Genomic DNA, 20,588 nt, shown 5'->3' on the forward strand with positions numbered 1-20,588 from the left:
CTCAGATGTCAGATGCATGTGTGCCGGGTGGTCCACAGCTCTGCTTCTTGCCTGCTGATGCGTGTAGGGTCTGTAGTGCTCTCCTCTGTTTTGTTCCTGATATTGGTAATTTGCCATCTCGCTTTGTTTTTTCTAACTCTTATAGAGGTTTGTCAGTAGATTGATGATTGATCTTTGCAAAGAACCAGCTCTTTTTTCATCGATCTCTGTTGTTCAATTTTCATTTTCATTGACTGCTTTTGATCTTACTATTTCCTCCCTTCTTTTTAGAAAAAAATTTTTTTTAATGATTTTATTTATTTATTTATGAGAGACACACACACACAGAGAGGCAGAGACGCAGGCAGAGGGAGGAGCAGGCTCCATGCAGGGAGCCTGATGTGGGACTCGATCCCAGGACCCCGGGGATCACGATGTGAGCCGAAGGCAGACATTCAACCATTGAGCCACCCAGAAGCCCCTCCTTTCTTTTTGCTTTGGTTTCCTTCTGTTCCTCTTTTTATAGGTTCTGGATGATGGGTGCTTGGGTTATTGATTTGGGTGAATTAACTTTTATTCTAACCAAGTTAATGGGCTAGATTTTATATAAGCTGTACCTACCAAAGCTTATACACACATTCAAATTGATGTGGCGTCCTGCAGAGTCATGGTCTTTGGATGATGTCCACCGATGCTGTTTAACTGCTCAAATATCTGGGTGTCTGCTGCGTGCCAGGCCCAATGCCTGGATGCCAGGTGCAGAGCTTCCTTCCCTTGCCAACCACCAGTGCAGCCATCAGAGTGAATGGATAGATTGGCCTGTTGGCACGTACCTTCAGATGGGTGGAATCTTGATGTGGTGTTGATGGTCATCTTTGTGGAACCTGCTGCGGGCCGGGCCCAGACCTAGCACTCTACAGACATGAGCACCAGGGGGCTCACCTCTTTTACGATGATTAATATGATGACAAGATGAACGATAATGTTTTAGAAGCCAGATTGAAACTAGTATCTCAGTATTGATCGTCGTATTTGATACTGGGTCAGTCTTGGATCTCTTGGTCTGCAGGTATGTGAGGTGCACTTTACAGGACACTTGTCGCCTCATTACATCTCTTTGTCTCAAATACCTTTCCTTCATTAATGATACCATTAGGCCACTTGTTTTAAAGTTTTACATGTGGGTTTTCTGTTTTCCAGTAACCCCTCCCTGTGTATTTCTGACCCACAGCAGATTCAGAGTGCCATCTCAGGCACGCTCAGCCCCCAGGGGATCGTGGTTCCAGCATCTGCCCTGCAGCAGGGGAACGTAACCATGGCAACAGTAGCAGGTATGCTGGCGGAAGAAAGGATGCTCTTTCCTTGAGCTTTTGTGGAAAAGTCCTTTATGTTACAACAGAGAAGTGTGTAAATGTAATTTCTAATTAATGTCAGTTTCTGATACAGGAGTGGCAAAATCTAGAGCTCTTAGAATTGAATGCCTGTTTCTTGTTTTAATTCTCAGTAACAAATATGTTATGCAAATTGTGTTTCCCTACCAAAAAATTTGAGGGAGAAAGGTTTTGTTTTTTATTTTTTTAAAAGATTTTATTTATTTATTCATGAGAGACACACACAGAGAGAGAGACATAGAGGGAGGAGCGGGCTCCCTGCGGGGATCAATCCCATGACCCTGGGGTCACACCCTGAGCTGAAGAAGGGCGCCCAACCACTGAGCCCCACAGGTGCCCCAGGGAAGTTGTTAATAATTTATAGAGACAAGTCAACCAGTAAAGTATTGATCATTTGAAATGATTTAAAAACCAGACTGGAGATTTTATTCCTTTCACACATACATTCAGTATATTGAGAATATGGTTTTAAATTGTTGAGACTCACGAGTATTTTCATTTCTTCCTTCTTCAGGTGGCACAGTATATCAACCTGTCACAGTTGTCACTCCTCAAGGCCAGGTAGTGACACAAGCGCTGTCGCCTGGCACGATCAGGATCCAGAACTCCCAGGTGCATATGCCATTTCTGTGGGAGGGCTTGGGGACGAGTTGCGCGAGTTGGGGGGGCAGCAGGAGATCCAGGCTTGGTCTGTTCCCTGTGCCTGAAGATGGTTTGTCTCAAGCTGGCTTTCATATAGCGATCTCCAGTTAATCTCAGTGTCAGTGTTTTGTCTCATTTATCCTTCGTTTTCCTCATTGTAAAAAAAGTTGGCAAAGTTCAGAAAGTCTAAGGAAGCAGAGAAAGTTATCCATTACCCCTTCTCCTAAGCATCCACTGTCTTCAATTTTAACACCGGATCGTGTAGTTGTCTCTGGATCAGGAGACTTGCTGTGTAGAGACACTCTTCCTGCCCCCGTGGAGGTTCACAGCAGACCCAGCACGCCAAGGCCTTTCTGCTGTGCACCTGCTGGGCCAGCAGCGCTTCAGGCTGGTCCTCGGGGAGGCCAGGGCACTTCCTTAACATCCTCCCACAGCCTGATGGGAAAGCTGCGCAAGGGCTGCCCCTCCCGTGCTCCGGGTTGCCCAGTGGAGGCCCCGCCCCAAGGAGGCTGGTCTGCCCCTCCTGCCTCCTGGGGAATACTGGCTCCCAGAACAAAGGAGGCAGCTTTCTGGCCAGAAGCAGCGGGTGGATATGCTGTTCCGTGCTGTGCTGAGGTCATGGTCCTCTCCCTGGGCCTATGCAGTAAGAGGAGGTTGGACTCGGCTGCATCTAAATTACAGAGACACACACACGGATGCATACAGCCTTGTTTATCACATTTAGCTAGGGTTAAATCAGTTAATGTTCCTGTTATCAGCTCCTATGTAAAAGCACAGATTCATTCTTTCTGTTAGTTCTTCGTCTTTGGCCTGCACACATATTTTGCACAAGCTCCTGACGACTCGGAGGCCCAGCCTGGGAGATGTTGGTGTCTCCCTCAAACAGAGAGCAGATGTGAGAGGGCCTGGGGCAGCCACAGGCTTGCCCCGCCAATCCAGGGGTTACTGCCTCTCACTTCAAGGACAGAGTTGAGCTGGAGCAGGGGGCCTTGTCATCTGGGCACATGAGGTCTCGCCAAGCCTGGCAGTGGGTAGAGGAGAAGCTGGGCTCCACCAGCATTGTCTTTGGATTCTCCAACCAACCCACTTTCCCTGGAGCTTTCCATTTACCATGGCTGTGAACACAAGGCAGCGTCTGGTTTGCAGGTGCTTTTAGAGAAAAACACTTTAAAGTGAGGTGCCTTCCTTATATAGTAGAGGTTTATTTGCCCTGTTGCTTAAGAAGAAAACTTTCTGGGGTGCCGGGGGCGCTCAGTCAGTTAACTGTCCAACTCCTGATTTCAGCTCAGATCATGATCTCAGAGTCGTGAGATCATGCCCAACTGCTCACATTGGGCTCCATGCTCAGCAGGGAGTCAGATTCTCTCTCTGCCTCTCCCTGCTGCGTGCTCTCTTGCTCACTCTCCCCCTCTTCCTCTCTCAAATAAATCAGTCTTTAAGAAAAAAAAAAGAAATTTTTCTACTTAACTGAATTTTCTTATAGATGGACATGACTAGTTTAGCAAACACACAGAGTTTGTATTCAGCATAACCCCTTCTGACACGGGACGTGCACGTGACCCTCCCCAGCCCTGTTAGGCAGACTCCTCGCAGCCTGTGCACTGTCCTGGCACTGGTGCTCGGTGGTTCTCCACCGAGGTGGTTCACCCTGCACCTGTCCCCTCCCTGTCACACCCCTGCCCAGTACAGCTCCCGGGGCAGCAGGGCCGGAAGCCAGAGACACGAGCTGCCCCAGGTTTGGAACAGAAGAATAAACAGATGGACTGTGGGCCCTGGGGGCAGGCGTTCTTTGAATAAAATCTGTATGTGGTCTATGTGATTTTTATTGTGGCTATTTGGGCTGCTCTGGGCGCTTTTTTCCCCCATTTTCTTTTTTTTGGGGGGGATTGGTTCTTGCTGGGCTTCAGATAATTGGGGAGAGTGACTTAACCACTGATAGTTTCTGTTTCTGTGTCAGAAACTATGGGGTAGGTTTTACCAAGAAAACTGCTCACTGCCCGTCATAGCTCCTGTTGTCACTCTGGCCTGTGTCATTCCGGGCAGCCGAGCAGTGGCAGTCACTGGTGAGCCCTTGCGATGCTCATCCTGTGGTGTCCCCGACCTGCTCCGTCCTGCCCCGAGTCTGGCTGGGGCAGACTTTAGCATCGCCACTGCCCCCCAGAAGAGCATCGGCCACTGTAGGCCATGTCCTGACCTACTGCCCATCAACAGGAGGTGGGATTTGGCCTCTTCCTAGGACATCTCCATGGAAAGGTGTTTCTACTTCTAAAAATATGTTTTCAAGAAACGAGAAGTAGCCAGGGGGATTTCATTGGTTTCCTGTCCCTCCAGTCCACCCCTCTTTCCCAGGAGAGTCTTATTTATACGATATTTATACATTTTAGGTTTCTGCTATTGTTTGGCTTATGACAAGGTTTTTTGCCTCCGTTTTACTCTTATTTTGCTTTTTTACTTTTTTTTTTTTTTTTTTTTTTAAATTTTTATTTATTTACTTATGATAGTCACGGAGAGAGAGAGAGGCAGAGACACAGGCAGAGGGAGAAGCAGGCTCCATGCACTGGGAGCCTGATATGGGATTCGATCCTGGGTCTCCAGGATCGTGCCCTGGGCCAAAGGCAGGCGCCAAACCGCTGCGCCACCCAGGGATCCCTATTTTGCTTTTTTAAATCTGCTGTGTGTCCAGCTGAGGGTGCAGGGAGCTGAGAGGCATGGAGCAAACCACCGCCCTTCCCGCCTGTTCCCTCCTCTCCCCTCAAGCAACTGCTTTCTGATCTTGCTGCTCTTTCCTCCCCGTTGATAAGTAAGAATCCTCCCTCTTCACTCCCCCATAAGCCCCTGGATTGGGCTCTCATCCTGGTCGGGGCCTAGGCCATCTGCACTCCCCTCGCTGAGGCTCTTCCCCATCCTGCCCGTGCGTCGGTGTGGCCAGACCTGTTCTCAGCATTATTGTCATCATGACCGGTCAGCACTGCTCTCCACGGAGCTAAGTGTGACGCTGTGAGCACCGGGCTTCTCCGCCTCAGAGGTGTCTGGCCCAGTTCAAAGTGCTCTGAGGGTGCCCTCGCCAGCACCCTGGCCTGACTCCCAGGCGCCCCGCTGGCGAGAAGGCACAGTGGTGCTGCGTGTCCCCAGCAGCTCTCCCCTCCCGGCCTCAGGGGCTCTTCCCTGTCCAGGCTGGACATTGGGCATGTTCTTGAACTTTCCTTTGACATGCCATTGAAGGAGTTCTCTACTTTTTCGGTTTTACGCTCCACTATGAACATTTCCAGCGAACATGTGCATGGGAAGTACATTTTGTTGAGTCTCTGCAAACCTGAAAAGACTTTACTTTGGTGTCGTACTTGATGCAGTCCGTTTACAAGTACGGTTTCGGATGACATCGCGCGCATCAGGACGGGGAGCGAGGCATTCCTGGGCTCTAGTGGCAGTGTCGCCCTGGGGAGGAGGTCAGCGTTCACTGCTTTTCTGTCGCTGTTTTCTCCTTTCAGACGCTTCTCTGAGCTGTTGCTGAGCCCTTGGAAAACCTCGTGTTCCTGAGTCTGAGACCTCTCCTTGCGGTCTGGGACAGCCCTGCCCCCACCCTGGCACGCTCCTTCTCTCTTTCCAGAACCCTTGCTAATTGAACATTAGACTTTCTGAATCGAACCTCTGAGTTTTTGTGTTGTTTTGTATTTGTGCTCCCGTTGTCTGCTTTCTGAGAGGTTTCCTTTTACCTCCCGGCCCACCCACGCAGGCTGACCTCTTCAGCTCAGTTTGGATTTCCTAGACTCTTCCTCGCCCTCCGTGCTTTCTTTTGAAGTAGCTCTTGTTTTTGCTTCATGGGAGGTTGAAGTTGTCTTCAGTTTCTGCATTCTCTCTGTTTCCTCTGCGTCTCAGCGTTTCTTCACTTTGGTATCTTTGGTTTCAGTGGAGGCTTTCAAGTGTTTGGGGACAGTTGGCTGTCCTCGAACTATAAACATGAGCCGCCGGAAAGCCGTTGGGTGCAGGGCAGGTGCGGGCCATGGCGGGCCGCCTTCTCCACTGGCTGGCCTCCGGAGTGTGTTCTCTACCCAGTGTCTCCAGAGAAGGACTCTCAGATTTCTTGCCCAGGGCCTAGGCCTGGCTGCAGGGGCAGGAGTGGGTTGGGGTCTCCCATTTTGTGGGTAGACTTTTCTCACCCCCATTGTTGGCTTTGCATCTCGTTCCCACTGTCCAGCTGGGCCCATGGGTCCCCAGGCTCCTGCAGGGCAGAGGGCAGATTGGTCGTCTGCAGAGAATGATAGAGAGGGTCTGGGGGCTCTCGCTGCTTCTTAGACAGACTTCTGACCAGTCTCCTAGGCTTTTAAATCCCCACTTGTCCAGTCCTGGGCTGTGCTGGAGCTCAGCAGGGCCCATGGCCATTCCGTGCAGAGGCCCTTGGCCTCCTTTCTCACGCCACCTTGTTGGCACTCAGGCTCTCTTGGGAGCATCCGTGAGGTCGAGTCACGCAGCCAGCTGTCACTTTGCCTCTCTTTGAGCCTACATTTGCTTTAACCGTGCACAAAAAAGCAACACTGAAAAAAAAAAAAAAAAAAGCAACACTGAGCATTTGTCCGATTTCATGAAGAACATATATTAATTGAGACAGGTAAGGCAGATGAGCTAAATTTTGGCCCTGGGTGCTTTGGAGTTAGTATTAAAAGTTCATTTCCTATTCTTTTTCCTGCACACGAACACGAGTGTCGAGGGGGTGCCCAACACCATGGCTCTCAGGCCTTTAAGAGATAAATACATTTCACAAACACTTAGGCCTTTATTAATAATCTTGAGTTTTAAACATTTCAAGAGGCAGGTAGTGTCTTGTCTCCTGTAAGTCAAAAATTCCGCTTCGATGTCATTGAGGCTTTTAGAGAATATATCCGAAGTGACCTAGAGCCAGAGGAAGTAGAGATAATACAGTGACCTCCCGAAATTGAGTTCCTCTCCTTTCAACTGTGTCTGTGAAAACATCACATGGACGGTGGTTGGTCTCTTCAGTCAGATTCCTGCATGAGTCCTGGGTTGCCGCGTGCACAGCAGCAGAGCTGTGCCCAGTGTGTCTGCGCCCGGGCCCGAGCGAGCGGTGCCGCTGGCCTTCCTGGTCCATGTCGTGTGCGCCGACGACACCACCTCCACAGGCGTGCTGGGCGTGAGCGGCGGCACCTGGGGCCTGGGGTCGGTGGGTCGGAAGCCTGGCCCTACAGACCTCAAATCTTTCTTACGTTTGTGTGAAAGACACGCATATAACGAGTGCTGTGTGGTCCTTCCTTTAGGAGGGAAACAGGCGGAGTGTGTCCTTGCTGTCCTCAGAGGCGACGGAGGCCGCGTCTGCGGTGGCTCCTGAGGCGTCTGGGCCAGCGGCGGTCGCCTTGGTCCCCCTGAGCCGGGTGTCTGCACTGTGTGTGCCTCTGTCTTTCCCTCCGTTCAGCCCACGTGGCCGCCTCTCGTTCCTGCTGACTGCTCGGATCTCTAGGCCAGGGTGTAGGTGTTGTCACGGGCGTGACACGAAACCGAGCGGTGGGCTTGCTGGGGCCGTGGGACTCCCCTGTCTGCGGGGCAGTGGCCGCGAGGCCCTCTGGGCTCCTGTGTCAGCGCCTCGCTGGCTGCGGGGCCACTGAGCGTGGGACAGCAGGGTAAATAGAGAGAACGCAGAGGGAGCCACCGCGCAGGTGAGCCCGTGCGGCCGACACGCGCCTCCGCTGGCAGCACGTCATTTAGCCATGAGACCTTTGCTTATTTTCTCCATCTGAAGTCGTAAGCTACTTGCATGTGCCGTGATTTTCTGTACTTTCTAACGTTGTTTTTCAATTGTTTAAAAGCTTCAGTTACAGTTAAACCAAGATCTAAGCATCTTGCATCAAGATGATGGCTCATCTAAGAATAAAAGGGGTGTTTTGCCGAAGCACGCTACCAACGTGATGAGATCTTGGCTCTTCCAGCACATAGGGGTAAGAACGCACGTGACCGCGCGGCCGGCAGCGCCCGGAGACGCCCGCTCGCTGGCTTACTCTCCAGGAAAAATGTACTGCGTGCGCGGACAGGCCTGGTGTGCGTGTCGGTGTCTGGCTGACTGTCCCCGTGTTAGGGTGGAGCGTGGGTCAGACGAGGTCCCTGCATCAGGGACGTCACCAGGAGGGCCCCGCTGCCAACACGGGAAGTACTTCCCGCCCGTGTTAACCATCTACGGCCACGCAGGGTGACGGGGCGAGGCCACCCTAGAGGAGTGCGCAGAGAGGAGGAACGCGGGCAAAACCTGGGGAAGCAGTGACATTTTAGATCTCGGATCTCAGAGGAAGATGAGGTAGGGTGGAAGGTCGAGCCGCGGACAGCGGTCGGCACGTGAGCTTATTGACCTTGAGATAGCCTTTGGCCCTGCAGACAGCCCCGGCCCGTCCACACGGAGCCTGCACACCTGTTTGCTCACCTGGATCAGGGCCACACCTGTGAAGGTGGCCCGTCTGAGGAAGCACACACTTGCTCATCCATATACTGGCCAAGACTTGCTCATTACCCATTTGCCGATCCTCATCCCTGTGCCCCTGAACTTGGGGGAGGCCCATGACCCAGAGCAGCTTTCAGGAGTGACAACCCAGTGTAGCAGCCAGGGTCAGGAGCGATGGGCTTGGCTAGGGGAGTGTGTGACGAGACAGAGGCAAGTGGCCACTACCTGCTGCGTGCAACCTGACCGGGGGAAGGGGGGCGCCCACAGGGTCGTGCAGGCACAGGTGCAGAGGCTGCTCTGTGTCCGGGAGGGGAGGCGGCCCTGCAGGGAGCCGGCTGGCAGCCTCGGGAGCCAGCTTTGTGGCCAGGTGCTTTCATCGCAGCTTCTGTTCCCTCGGAGGGCACATGCCACCAGCCCCCCTGCAGCCCTGGCTGCCTCCCTGTCCCCCGTTGCCCACGGCGCCAGCCGGCTTTGCCCCTTTGCTTCACCACCTCGGGTACCCACTCATGTCTTTGGTCACCGACTGCTTCCTCCGCGGCCCTGCCTTGCTCATCGGTGTCCTAGGGCCCTGCGGCTGTCAGCGAGGTATCCCTTGGGCCCTTTCTATGCATCCGCCCTCTGGGGCACCTGCTGCCTGGGCCTGAGGCCTACATTTGTTCCTGGCATCGGTCTCTATCCTCGCCCTGACCGTGGGCCCCCAGGACAGCGCCAGTCTCCGTCATCTCCTGTCTTCCGGGGTTCAGCCCTTGTCACTGCCAGCCAGCACCCCCTTTTCTCTAACTGGTGCCAGGCTCTTTCCCTGGGAGACAGCGGTGCAGGGTGGCAGCCGACCCCGGGCTTGGAACCGGGCCGTGAGGTCGCCAAGCAGTTCTGGGGAGGGGATAGGACCCCTCTCCATTTCCTGGCCCCCAGCTTCTCTCCTGTCCTGCTCTGTGGCTCCGTTCTCTGCTGAGCCACCCCGCCTGCAGGCCACGCCGCCGTTCGGGGAGCAGTGCTGTCTCTGAGCAGCGGGGCCACATCCGGATAGTCGTCCTGGAAGTGAGGGCTTGTGCGGACACAGTGGTTCGGCGATGTTCAGTATAGCGGTGGGAAGGCTCGGGATGTGATTCGGGCACATCCGTGGCCAGGCTGTCCCACAGCTAGTTCCCGTGGTAGACGAGGGCCCGAGCCCCCGGCAGGCCCAGGGGTGGCAGTGAGAGGGCGGGCCCTCCCCGCCGCTGGTGCTGAGGTGGTGCCACCCGCGCGTGTCTGCGCCGCAGGATCGCAGATGAGTGCTGGCCTGGCGGCTTCCTCGGAGGTGCCCTTTAAGGTCATAATAATTTCTAAAACAATAAATCCTGTTTGTTCCTTTTATTTTCTCCTTTCCTACGAAGCATTTTCTGTCCCCTCTTGCCCACGTTTTTTTGAGACCCAGTCCTCTTCGCTGGAGGCCAGCGGTTTACTGCACGAGGGGTTTGCTTTCTGTCTAGTGCACTCAGGCTTCCTGCCCCCTTTTATTTTATGAGCTTTTAAACGGTATTTGCATTTCTGTAACCTCTACCCCGGCACCATATGTGGTGGCATCACACCGAACCGCTGTCCATCTGAGGGGACAGCCAGCACGGGGGGACTGTGGCACCACGCCGCGGTGACTGTCCCTCTTGCCGCATGCTCTCTGGGGTCCTGGACAGTCCAGAATAAGGGACTTCGGTGCCGGTAGGTTTTCCAGTAAATGTCTTAGGGTTTCTTTCTTTCTTTCTTTCTTTCTTTCTTTTCTTTCTTTTCTTTCTTTCTTTCTTTTCTTTCTTTTCTTTCTTTCTTTTCTTTTCTTTTCTTTCTTTTCTTTTCTTTCTTTTCTTTCTTTCTTTCTATCTATCTATTTATTTATGATAGTCACAGAGAGAGAGAGAGAGAGGCAGAGACACAGGCAGAGGGAGAAGCAGGCTCCATGCACCGGGAGCCCGATATGGGATTCGATCCCGGGTCTCCAGGATCGCGCCCTGGGCCAAGGCAGGCGCCAAACCGCTGTGCCACCCAGGGATCCCTGTCTTAGGGTTTCTACATGTGGGCAGTGATTGGGCCTTGGAGAAACCGCTGATTACTGTAGGTAGGGCTCATTTTCCTTTGGTACATCTGACAGTTTTGACAGGTACTTCTGGTTTAATTCTGTTCTTTAAAGTGAACTGTTTTCATCCTAAAAGAAAGACGACTGTAACAGGCACACACACCCCACCCCCGCCCCTGCCCAGCCTTGGGCCCGGCCCTTCCCCGGGCGGCACCTGCGGACCCAGCATGGGGGCCCTCCGTGCCTGCTTGTGTCAGCTTGCTCTCATGTGCCTGTGATCCAAGTGTGTCGCCCTGTGTCCGGCTGCCCTGCCCCTCTCCCGCATCCTCCCTTTTAGCCAGCTGAAGGATGGGGAGCGTGTGGACTCTCCGGCCTCAGCTTCCTCGTCTGCAGGACGAAGAGGACGGCCGGCCGTCTCAGAAGTGACCGTGAGGCTCAGTGATTCACTTTAGGGTGTGCAGCGTGACTGCCGTGCTGTGTCTTGCTGGGTCAGAACTCAACCACATGTCCCCAGCATATGGCTCATAGCTGGGGCCTCAGTGAAGGTGTCCCTAGATGACAGATTGAATCCCAGGCTCCGGGGAGCGAGGTCCCACAGCCACAGCAGCTGGGGGCAGGGGTGGCACCGCTGGCCGCATCTCTGAGCCTTCTCACCCTGTGCCTGACCGCGCCTCAGCCTGCACTTTAACTGCTCCCGGTGCGGGTAAACGCATCCTTCTGTTTGGGACACTTGTTAAAAAAACAAATGATAAGACTAAAGAGGTTGGGGCAGAAAGCACTATCGCTACTTAGCAGCTTTTGACTAATAATTATTCGTATGCTTCTGTTCTACCTAGATAAGCTGGAGTTCCTTTTTAAAAACTGAAGTTCACATTAACGCTTCCTTTTATTTTTTAGCATCCCTACCCGACAGAAGATGAGAAAAAACAGATTGCTGCTCAGACAAATTTGACACTGCTCCAAGTTAACAACTGGTAAGCAGCGCCCATCAGCATGACCGAGCCTTGAAAATGCACTAATAAGTAGTGGAATTTGGTTGAAAATATCTTGAGTTTTTTTAACTAGCAACACTCTGCTACCACAGGGGTGGAACTGGTGGCAGGATATTTGAGAATAAATCAGCACACACTTTGAACCTTAACCTTTGATGATCGATAATACTTCACTGTGGACTTTATCCTACATCCTGCGTGTCCGGTTAGAAGTGTGTTTCTCCAGGGGCGCCTGGGGGCTCAGTCGCTTCGATGCCCGACTCTTGATCTTGGCTGAGGTCATGATCTCAGGGTTGTGGGACCGAGCCCTGCGTCAGGCTCCACACTGAGCATGGAATCTGCTTAAGATTCTCTCCGTCTCCCCACCTGCCCCCGCTCGCTTGCATGTGCTCTTTCTCTCTCTCTCTCAAAAAAAAAAAATGTTTTTCTCTTTTGTGTTACTACTACCCCTAAGCCCCCACATTCATTCAGAAATGTGATGTTTTTATCAATGAGCTTCTTTAGGCAATGGATGGCGGCGATGAGGCATCCTGAGTCCCTCTGTGGCTCTCCCACCTTTGGAAACCCTGTGTCACTTTGTCCCACTCTGAGTGGGGGAGGCAGCCCCTCCGCTGTCCATGTGGTGGTCCTGCCCCACGGCAGGACTCGTCCTAAGAGGGGAATGCCTAGGGAAGTGCTGACTTTATTTTTTTTATTTATTTATTTATTTATTTATTTATTTATTTATTTATTTATTTTTATTTTTTTAAAGATTTTATTTATTTATTCATGAGAGACACAGAGAGAGAGAGAGGCAGAGACACAGGCAGAGGGAGAAGCAGGCTCCATGCAAGGAGCCCGACGTGGGACTTGATCCTGGGTCTCCAGGATCATGTCCTGGACTGAAGGCAGCGCTAAACCACTGAGCCACCAGGGCTGCCCAAGTGCTGACTTTATTAATGAAATATCTTGTTCTAGTTTCGGTGTCACAAACCGCTGTGAACACTTGGTCCCACGTTTCTAAGTGTGTTCATGTCTCACTTGTACTCACAGAGGTGGGAAATGGTTTCCTCTCATAAGATGGGCATCGATTAAAGAGAAGAAAGCACTAATTTTACCACTTGTAAACACTTATCTTTTTTTTTTTTAATTTTTATTTATTTATGATAGTCACACAGAGAGAGAGAGAGAGAGAGAGAGAGGCAGAGACACAGGCAGAGGGAGAAGCAGGCTCCATGCAGGGAGCCCGACGTGGGATTCGATCCTGGGTCTCCAGGATCGTGCCCTGGGCCAAAGGCAGGCGCTAAACCGCTGCGCCACCCAGGGATCCCACACTTATCTTTTTAACTGTTAAAATTTAAACTTGAGGTTCGGGTAAATTCTGATATAAACGACAATCTCCCAACATATGCAGTCGTATGTGCGGGAGCTGTGCTTTGGGCGGCACTAAATATTTATCGTGCTTTTGGTCATTGTTTTAGCTTTGGGTACCAGTAATATAGGCCATGCTCTTATTTCCTGTTGAATCTCACAAACAGCGTCAGAAAAACAAAGGTTTCACATATGTTGTTGCTGTGACATTCATGATAGCCTAGTAGGCTCCGTTTTCTCGCGCGTCTCATGTGACACTTCCTGTCTGGGTTCAGTCCACATGATGGTCAATTGATTGATCGGGGGTGGACCTTAGAGTCACTTCTTTGGACATTCTGATACTTCTGAGGCTGAGCAGCAACAAAAGCATCAGAATGTTACTTTTCATCTGTTGACATTCCCCAGCTTGTTCCCTTGCTGCTCTATTACGTTAACACTTGTCTTATCTGGAAGGTTTGACATCAATTTTTAATTTTTAAATTAATAGTTTTCCAGCATGACTAGCATAAAATTTCTAAAAACTTTTCATATTTGTAGCTACTTTTACTTTTTGTGAGTTTCTTTCCTTTTACATTTACAAAAGTTACATGTTGGCCTGAGCTCGAGCGCCCTGTTAGCTCGTGCCCGCACTTGGCAGCCTTGAACGGGAAGGCTGAAGAGGCAGACGCTGCAAGCTTCCCTCCCCAGGCGGCGGTGGGGTCAGGGCCCAGCTGGGGGCTCCGTGACTTCCAGGGCCCACCTTGCTTGTGTTCCAGGGGCCAGGTCACTGCCTGAAGCTCTGCGGCCTCAGTCCCCTCATTTCCATTGTAGAATGTATCGTCCGGTGATTGTAGATGCTTCTGAATGCTAGGATTTTAATTTTTAAACTCTATGTAGGGATCCCTGGGTGGCGCAGGGGTTTGGCGCCTGCCTTTGGCCCAGGGCGCGATCCTGGAGACCCGGGATCGAATCCCACGTCGGGCTCCCGGTGCATGGAGCCTGCTTCTCCCTCTGCCTGTGTCTCTGCCTCTCTCTCTTTCTCTCTCTGTGACTATCATAAATAAATAAACATTTAAAAAAATAAATAAATAAACTCTATGTAAATCTCTGCACCCAACGTAGGCCTGGAGCTCTGGGCTGCAGATGATGAGTGGCAAGCTCTGGGCTGGCCAGATGCTCCTGAGGGTCAGTCAGGATGTTAAGTGGCCTTGGAGCAGGTGCAGTTCCAGCTCTGCTGTGCATCTGGGGACCTGGAGAGCGGGGCTTGGTGGCACAGGGCCAGGACCAGCCTAGAGCCCAAGTTTCCAGGGGAGCTTGTGTTTCTCTTACACTGGGAACACAGCTCCTCACCCTCAGAGGCCTTTGCTGGGGGCCGGGGTCGGGGGGGGTGAGGTGACCCCCCTCCTCACTGCTACTCCTGGAGGTGGCGGCGGGACGGCCCTAAGCCTGGCAGGTGCAGCTGTGTCTGCAGCAGTGTGTGTGGTCCGGAGTGCCGCAGGCTTCCACGGGGGGCGGGGGTGGGGGCCCGGAGCTCCCCTGCCCCCCCCCCCCCCCCCGCCCTCCCAGGTCCTCCGAGGGCACTGCTTGGGTGCTGGGAGGGAACGGGCTGAGGAAGGCAGTCTTCCCTGCACATATTTACAGTCAGTACCGTGTGTTCCCACATGCGACAGTGCTCCTGCCGCTCCACCTGGGCGGGGTTGGTCCCTGCGGCTGACAGTCCCTGGGGGGGGTGGCCCCAGGGTGCCGGCAGGGTGCCTGCACAGCCGAGTGACTTAGGGCAGGGGCCCCTCCGCACCCTGTCACCTGTTGAGGGCCGAAGCTCTGGCCGAGGCCGCGTGGAGGTGAGCACGAGTGGTGTCGGGCGCTGTTTGTACCCTGAGGTCCGGGCCGGAGGGGACCGCGGGGGATGCAGGGTCACTGCTCGCAGGGCGACGGGACAGGGGATCGGCAGGCAGGGCTGCCAGGTCCGGTCTGGTCCCCCGAGCTCAGACGTCTCCCCTCCCCCACCCCCCAAGCTGGGGGCTGGACACAGCGTCCTGGTGACCGCGCCGTGTCGCCCTCCATCCCCAGGTTCATCAACGCCAGAAGACGGATTCTTCAGCCTATGTTGGATTCTAGCTGTTCCGAGACTCCGAAGACGAAGAAGAAAACTGCTCAGAACAGACCAGTCCAGAGGTTTTGGCCTGACTCCATCGCCTCGGGAGCCGCGCAGCCGCCGCCCAGCGAGCTGGCCATGTCGGAAGGTGGGCGCCGCTGGGGGGGTGCGGGGGGCGGGGGGCGGCGGCCTTCACCTCCCGGCCTGGCCGCGGTGGCCCCGTGTCCCGCGGGGAAGGCGCCGTGTGCAGGGCACCCTGCCGGACAGTCGTACGCAGCTCGCCTGCGTCTCGGGGGCCCCGCGCCCCGTGTGCTCTGTCCACCGCCACGGCCCAGGCCGCCCTGGTTTGTCCTCTTGGACCCCGTCCCCTCTCCCCGCACCACGTTCTTACGTGTGTAGACGCGGTGTTGTTAGCTCCTGTTCCTATTTCCCTTGTTCCTATTTCTGCCCAGCACTGAGGACACTCTGGGGCCCTATTTCTCAAATCCATGTCCTGTAGGCCCCCCGCCCCCCGGAACCTGGGTGCGCATCTGTCCTTACCACTGTGCTTTCCCCGGCTTTGGATGCTGCTGCTTATTTCCATTTTGACGGTTTCTGTGTACGTCTTGGGGCTTTTAACCCCTCTTCTGTGGCTAGGCTGCCCCCAGTACCCCTGAGAGTCTTTTCCTCCATTCATGGCTCCACTTCAGAGATTACGGTCACCGTCACTGTTCTCAGGGTCCTGACATCTGTGGGTCCCATGCTGGTTCCCTCCCCAACGTCCCTGGTTTCCCTGCCCACAGGCCTGCCTGGCCATTTCTAAGTGGACGGGAGGCACTGGGACCGCCCCCTGGCCGGGGCTGGGGCTTCTGCACTGTGGCCCGGCTTCTAAGGTCTGTTCCAGCACTGAAGTCACTGGGACCCCCTGACCCTCTGGTGCCTTGCTTTGTGTGATCGGTCCCTGTCGGTGACCCAGTGGTGCTCAGTCCTGGGCCCCCCCACAGCCAGGGCAAGACTTTGGATTGCCTCCCTCCCGCAGCCCCCATGCAGTCAGCGCTGGCTCAGAGGCCTGGCCACTGTCCTCTGATATCCAGTGGTTCTCCGCCAGGGCCTGATTGTTTGCTGCGTGCGTGTGCAGACCCGTCTTCCTCTGAGTGTACAAGGGGGCTTTGCACAGCTGTGCTGCCGGAGGGCTGGGTCGGGCCCCTCACAGTGGATTGTAAACCATGCTTTATCTTGTTTCTTGAGTTACGCTTGTGTGCATTTAGAGCTGCGGCTTCATCATTTGGGTCTTGATATGCGGTGGTCTTTTGGTTAAATAATTTATGGTTTCAGTTTTTGTTTTCTTTTTTAATTCAAGAATTAGTTTCAAAGATAATAGTTCTCTCTCCCCCTTCCCCTCTTTCTGTCCTTGGAAAAGACAATACCTATATACTGGGAAGAAGTTCCAACAAAACTATCCAGTGAAAAGTGACTTTTCCCTCCATCCTGGCTTCACATCTTCTCCAGAAATCATCCTTATTACCCATTTGTGCTCCCAGTTCATAGATGACACGATATACTGTGCACAGACAAAAGTGAACGAACAGGTCTCTCTAGAAATGTTTCCCAGACTCTGATATATGACACTATCTTCTCCTGCCACTGTTACCTATGACTCCTGCAGACCTTCACGGATGGGCATGCGAGACCCCTGCGTGTGTGCAGTAGCAACAGAGCACCTCACTGTCCCTCGGCTGTTAGGCTGGGAGGCACAGGGGGACCAGCATGTTATAAGGTCCCTGGTCTCTTTTGTGTTCCTCGTGGCACCTGCTTTCTGCCCTGCATGTCTGTGTTCTTACAGTCCTGACCACTGTGGCCTTCTGACCACCAAGAGCTTTTAGAGCATATTAGCCGAGGGTGGAGGCTGGTTCTAGAGACATTTCCTAATCCCCGTTGAATATCCCAGAAGCCTATACAGGGGTCCTAGCAGACAATGCCCAGCTGAGTAACGGGGTGTCTTCTTGGGTGGCTGCTAATTTTAACGTTCTGCTGTAGGAGCCGTTGTGACGATCACCACGCCCGTGAGCATGAACGTGGACAGCCTCCAGTCTCTGTCCTCGGATGGTGCCACCCTGGCAGTGCAGCAGGTCATGATGGCGGAACAGAGCGAGGACGAGTCCGTGGACAGCACAGGGGACAGTGCGGCCACGCTCGCCCCCACCCACCTCAGCAGGCTGGTCCTGGAGAACAGCGACTCCCTGCAGTAGGGGGCCGGCGCGGCCCAGAACCACGGGTGGGCTGGCCTGACTTTTTATAGTTTGCACAGCAAACATTTTACACAGTTTTATTTCTAATATGTTTTATATGTAGATAGAGAAGAGTGCACTTTTGTATTTCATAGTAAGCTTTGAGAGCATCTTTGCTGGTGCAGCGACTTCTTTCAAGTGTGTGTGTGCGTGTGTGTGTGCGCGTGCGTGCGTGTGCGGGTTTTTAAGGAAATTCTTTAAAGGTTTAACGCTAAAAACGTGATGAATGACAAACACCCCCATGAGCCCCTACTTAGACTAAGGAATAGTGCTGCCATTTTCTAAAAAATTATGCAGTTTTAATTTAGTTCTGTGGTTGAAGCAGGTCTCGGTGGGCTGATTTATTTGTGTGGCCCATGGATTTGAAAGAAGCTTCTGCATCTTAAAGCTGCCAGTGCGAGGCGGACACCGCACAACAACAAAAGTGGGCGTGACTCCGTGGTGGTCGCGCAGCGGTCTGAATACGCTTAGGTTCTCGCACATTCGGTGAGCCTGTTTCATTTGCTATAGATAAAAAGAAATTCCTATTTTTACCTTGCTGGAATTATTGGATAAAAAGCTATTTTTATAAATTCGTTATGAATTGGATTATGACTATATTGAGGATAAAATTTCTAGAGAAGAAACAATACGCGGTTACTCTTTCAATTTGGAATGTTCTGAACTGACCAAATTTCATGAACCTCCCCAAGTTAGCTAGCATTCCATGGTTCTCTGTCATCCCAGGGTAGTGGTTTATATTTACTACTATGAAAGACACAACTGTTGAATGAAATTTTGATACCTGCAAATTTCAGTTTATATGTAAATGCTTACACTTGATCTGAACATAGATCTAAAGGTATTGCTAAATAGGACTAGGTGAGTCAGGTGAAGTGGTGGCCAGTAATCGGTTAACAGCTCTTACCACCCATATTTCTGATTTAAATCTGACTACAGTTAAATGGTTACCCTGCCACTTAGCTGTGTGTTGTTTTAGGATGTTTTAGTCGCCATATGTTATGCATAGAATGTTTATTATAAACTAATATAAAATGTCCTCTACCCCACTGGCTCAGAGTGAGGGCCAATAACCCACGCTCAGCTCCATTCAGCCCTGTTACGTAATTGACATCTCCCCAGAGTGACACGGTGCCCCGGACAGGGGTGACGGCACGACGGCAGACTCGCCTGCCTTTGGTCCTGGTGTCTGTATTTTCTCCTTGTCCGTTGTTGCTTTGGAATTTCCAGAGCCCTCCCCCTCTGACTTGATCACAGGAGATTTGGAATGATTTTAGGACTTCCATTTCCTGGCCACAAGACGAACCAAAAGAGTAGACTGGGTTTTATTGACTTCGTTTTCATGTATTTGCAAGGGGGGCTCTTTCTCAGAGCGAAACAAGCCACCTTGTCTCCTAGTAAAGTCTTTATATGGTCTTACATGGGATGCCCACAGTTTGTGTTTTGGAAGTCGTCCGTTCTTGCGGTTCAGCAGCGGGAGCTGGCTACAGACCAAGGTTCCACTGAGGGATATTTTGAGCTAGGGCAGATTTTGTTCTGCAACTGATTTTTCCCCCCAAAATTTATCGACTAAAGCTAATCACAGAGGAGTATTTCCTAGATAACTTAGAAAGCAGTTAGAAATACATGGAGATTTCTCTTAAAATATTTCAAGAGCTTTAGAAGAAAAACTTGACTATCAACTCTCCGCGAGAGAATCACATTTTAAAGCAGCAGTTACATTCCTTATTTATAAGCGATTTGTAATGTTCTCAGTAAGTCTACCCAAGTTTAACGGATCATTTTAACTTGACCTAAAGTCCGACATTGTTGGACTTCTTGAAGCTAGGACCGGTGGAGGCCATCCAGCCTTCCTCCATCCCCAGGTCCCCAGCCCCTCCTACAGCCGCCCTGCTCTTTGGGTGAGCACAGTTCTCCAGAGTGTGGACTCCGCAGGTCACCGTCCCCCCACCCCCCGCCCCGGGATCCCGGAATCGCACTCCCTGAGTCTCCGCTTGTTAGTTGAGGGCTGCACAGACTTGGTCAGTTGGGAGACAGGGTCTGGCCAGGGTCCCACCGCCCATACTGGCCTGAGACTCGGCCCCCTGTGCCCAGTGACACATTATGCTCCCTCTGGTTGAGGCTAGTTTTCTGAGGCTCTAAATCCTTACTGGGTTCTAGGATGAGCCATTCAGAGAGAGGCGCTTCGTCTACGGCCATACCACCCTGAACGCGCCCGATCTCGCCAGAGAGAGGCGCTTCCGGACAGGCCCGAGGTTCCTTCAGACCCTTCCTGGAATCACAGGTGCTCGGCCACGGCCCTGGCACGGCCAGCTGGGCGGTTCGCAGATGGCCGTGCAGCATGTTTGTCGTCAGTCTGCAGGTTCGAAAGCCCCCATCTCCAGCCCTCGGGCCATCCAGGGAATCTTTAGGAAGGGGACACCATCGAGCGAGCGTGCATTTTCAGTGAGCAGATTCGATCCTGACTTTCCGTAAGGATGCCGTGGATGCGTCCTGAGACCCACAGGAAGCATGTTGCTGCCCCGCTGTTCGGAGGCCGAGGGGGTCACCTGCCAGTCCTCCCGGCGAGCTGCAGCCCGGGACCAGCTCCGCGGCGGCCTTCCGACGCCAGACGGCCCAGTAAGTTGAGGGATTTGTCCAGTATGCAGGGTAGGGTGGGCGGCAGGCGCCCGGCTTGCTCCTGGACCACAGCACTGCCCACACCCTGCCCTCCAGGGTCACAGGGGCCTTTCCTCCGCCCTCTGTGGGAGCCAGCGCCAGGGCACTTTGCTCCCAGACGGGCTCAGATGTTCCCGGACGGTGGGAAAGGCCCATCTCTGGCAGTCAGTGACAGAAATGACTCCGCAGTCTGCCTTTGTTGTTATGTTTGGTCTATGAACTGACAATCTTTAAAATGTGAATACTGTAACAATATGTTTTCTTGGATTGTTGTCTTTAAAAGGGACTTTTGTGAAGCAATTGATTTATCAAAGCAAAAAAATTAAACATAGAAACATGCTTTATGGATGTTTTCTTTTCTAAAGCTGATATCACCACAAGCTGCTTTTCCATTTTAAGTAAAACATTGAGATGGTGGACAGGTTTTGCTGGTGACCTGGGGTTCCAGTGACCCCGCACACTGTTGAGGAATTAGGATCGTACTGCACTGGGACACTCAGGGCCATTTGCATTTTCAGAAACCTTTCTTAAATTACTTATTTCAATTAGTCATTGGTATTCTGGGGGGAAAATTGGAACGTTTTTGTTTTTTATTGTAGTTTATCATCAACCTAATTATTTTGATAGTAACAAGAAAACGATTCGTCAGTGAGGTCTCGCCTTTCACAGTGCATGTTGTAAAATGACACCCAAGGCCGTTCGGGACTCGGTGAAGAGCTACATTAAAACAATTTCGGAGAGTTTTTCTTTGT

At 52.4% G+C, this 20,588-nt stretch overlaps 1 protein-coding gene across 8 annotated transcripts in view; it reads left to right on the forward strand.

Annotated features, from left to right (window-relative positions):
• Positions 1 to 20,175, forward strand: part of PKNOX1 (PBX/knotted 1 homeobox 1) — a 63,117-nt gene extending 42,942 nt beyond the window's left edge. For 5 of the 8 annotated variants that reach the window (XM_077879330.1, XM_077879333.1, XM_077879336.1 and 2 more), the window contains 6 exons: positions 1,211 to 1,310; positions 1,885 to 1,982; positions 7,829 to 7,957; positions 11,393 to 11,469; positions 14,887 to 15,059; positions 16,928 to 20,175. In XM_077879330.1, the coding sequence (XP_077735456.1) occupies positions 1,211 to 1,310; positions 1,885 to 1,982; positions 7,829 to 7,957; positions 11,393 to 11,469; positions 14,887 to 15,059; positions 16,928 to 17,139 (789 nt within the window). In that variant the 3' untranslated portion in view covers positions 17,140 to 20,175. The remainder of the gene's footprint in view (positions 1 to 1,210; positions 1,311 to 1,884; positions 1,983 to 7,828; positions 7,958 to 11,392; positions 11,470 to 14,886; positions 15,060 to 16,927) is intronic. The other 3 variants (XR_013368938.1, XM_077879332.1, XM_077879335.1) reach the window with 3 other exon arrangements.
• Positions 20,176 to 20,588: the final 413 nt, after the last annotated feature.

The sequence above is a fragment of the Canis aureus genome, chromosome 30 (assembly GCF_053574225.1).
Source record: "Canis aureus isolate CA01 chromosome 30, VMU_Caureus_v.1.0, whole genome shotgun sequence".
Taxonomy (NCBI): domain Eukaryota; kingdom Metazoa; phylum Chordata; class Mammalia; order Carnivora; family Canidae; genus Canis; species Canis aureus.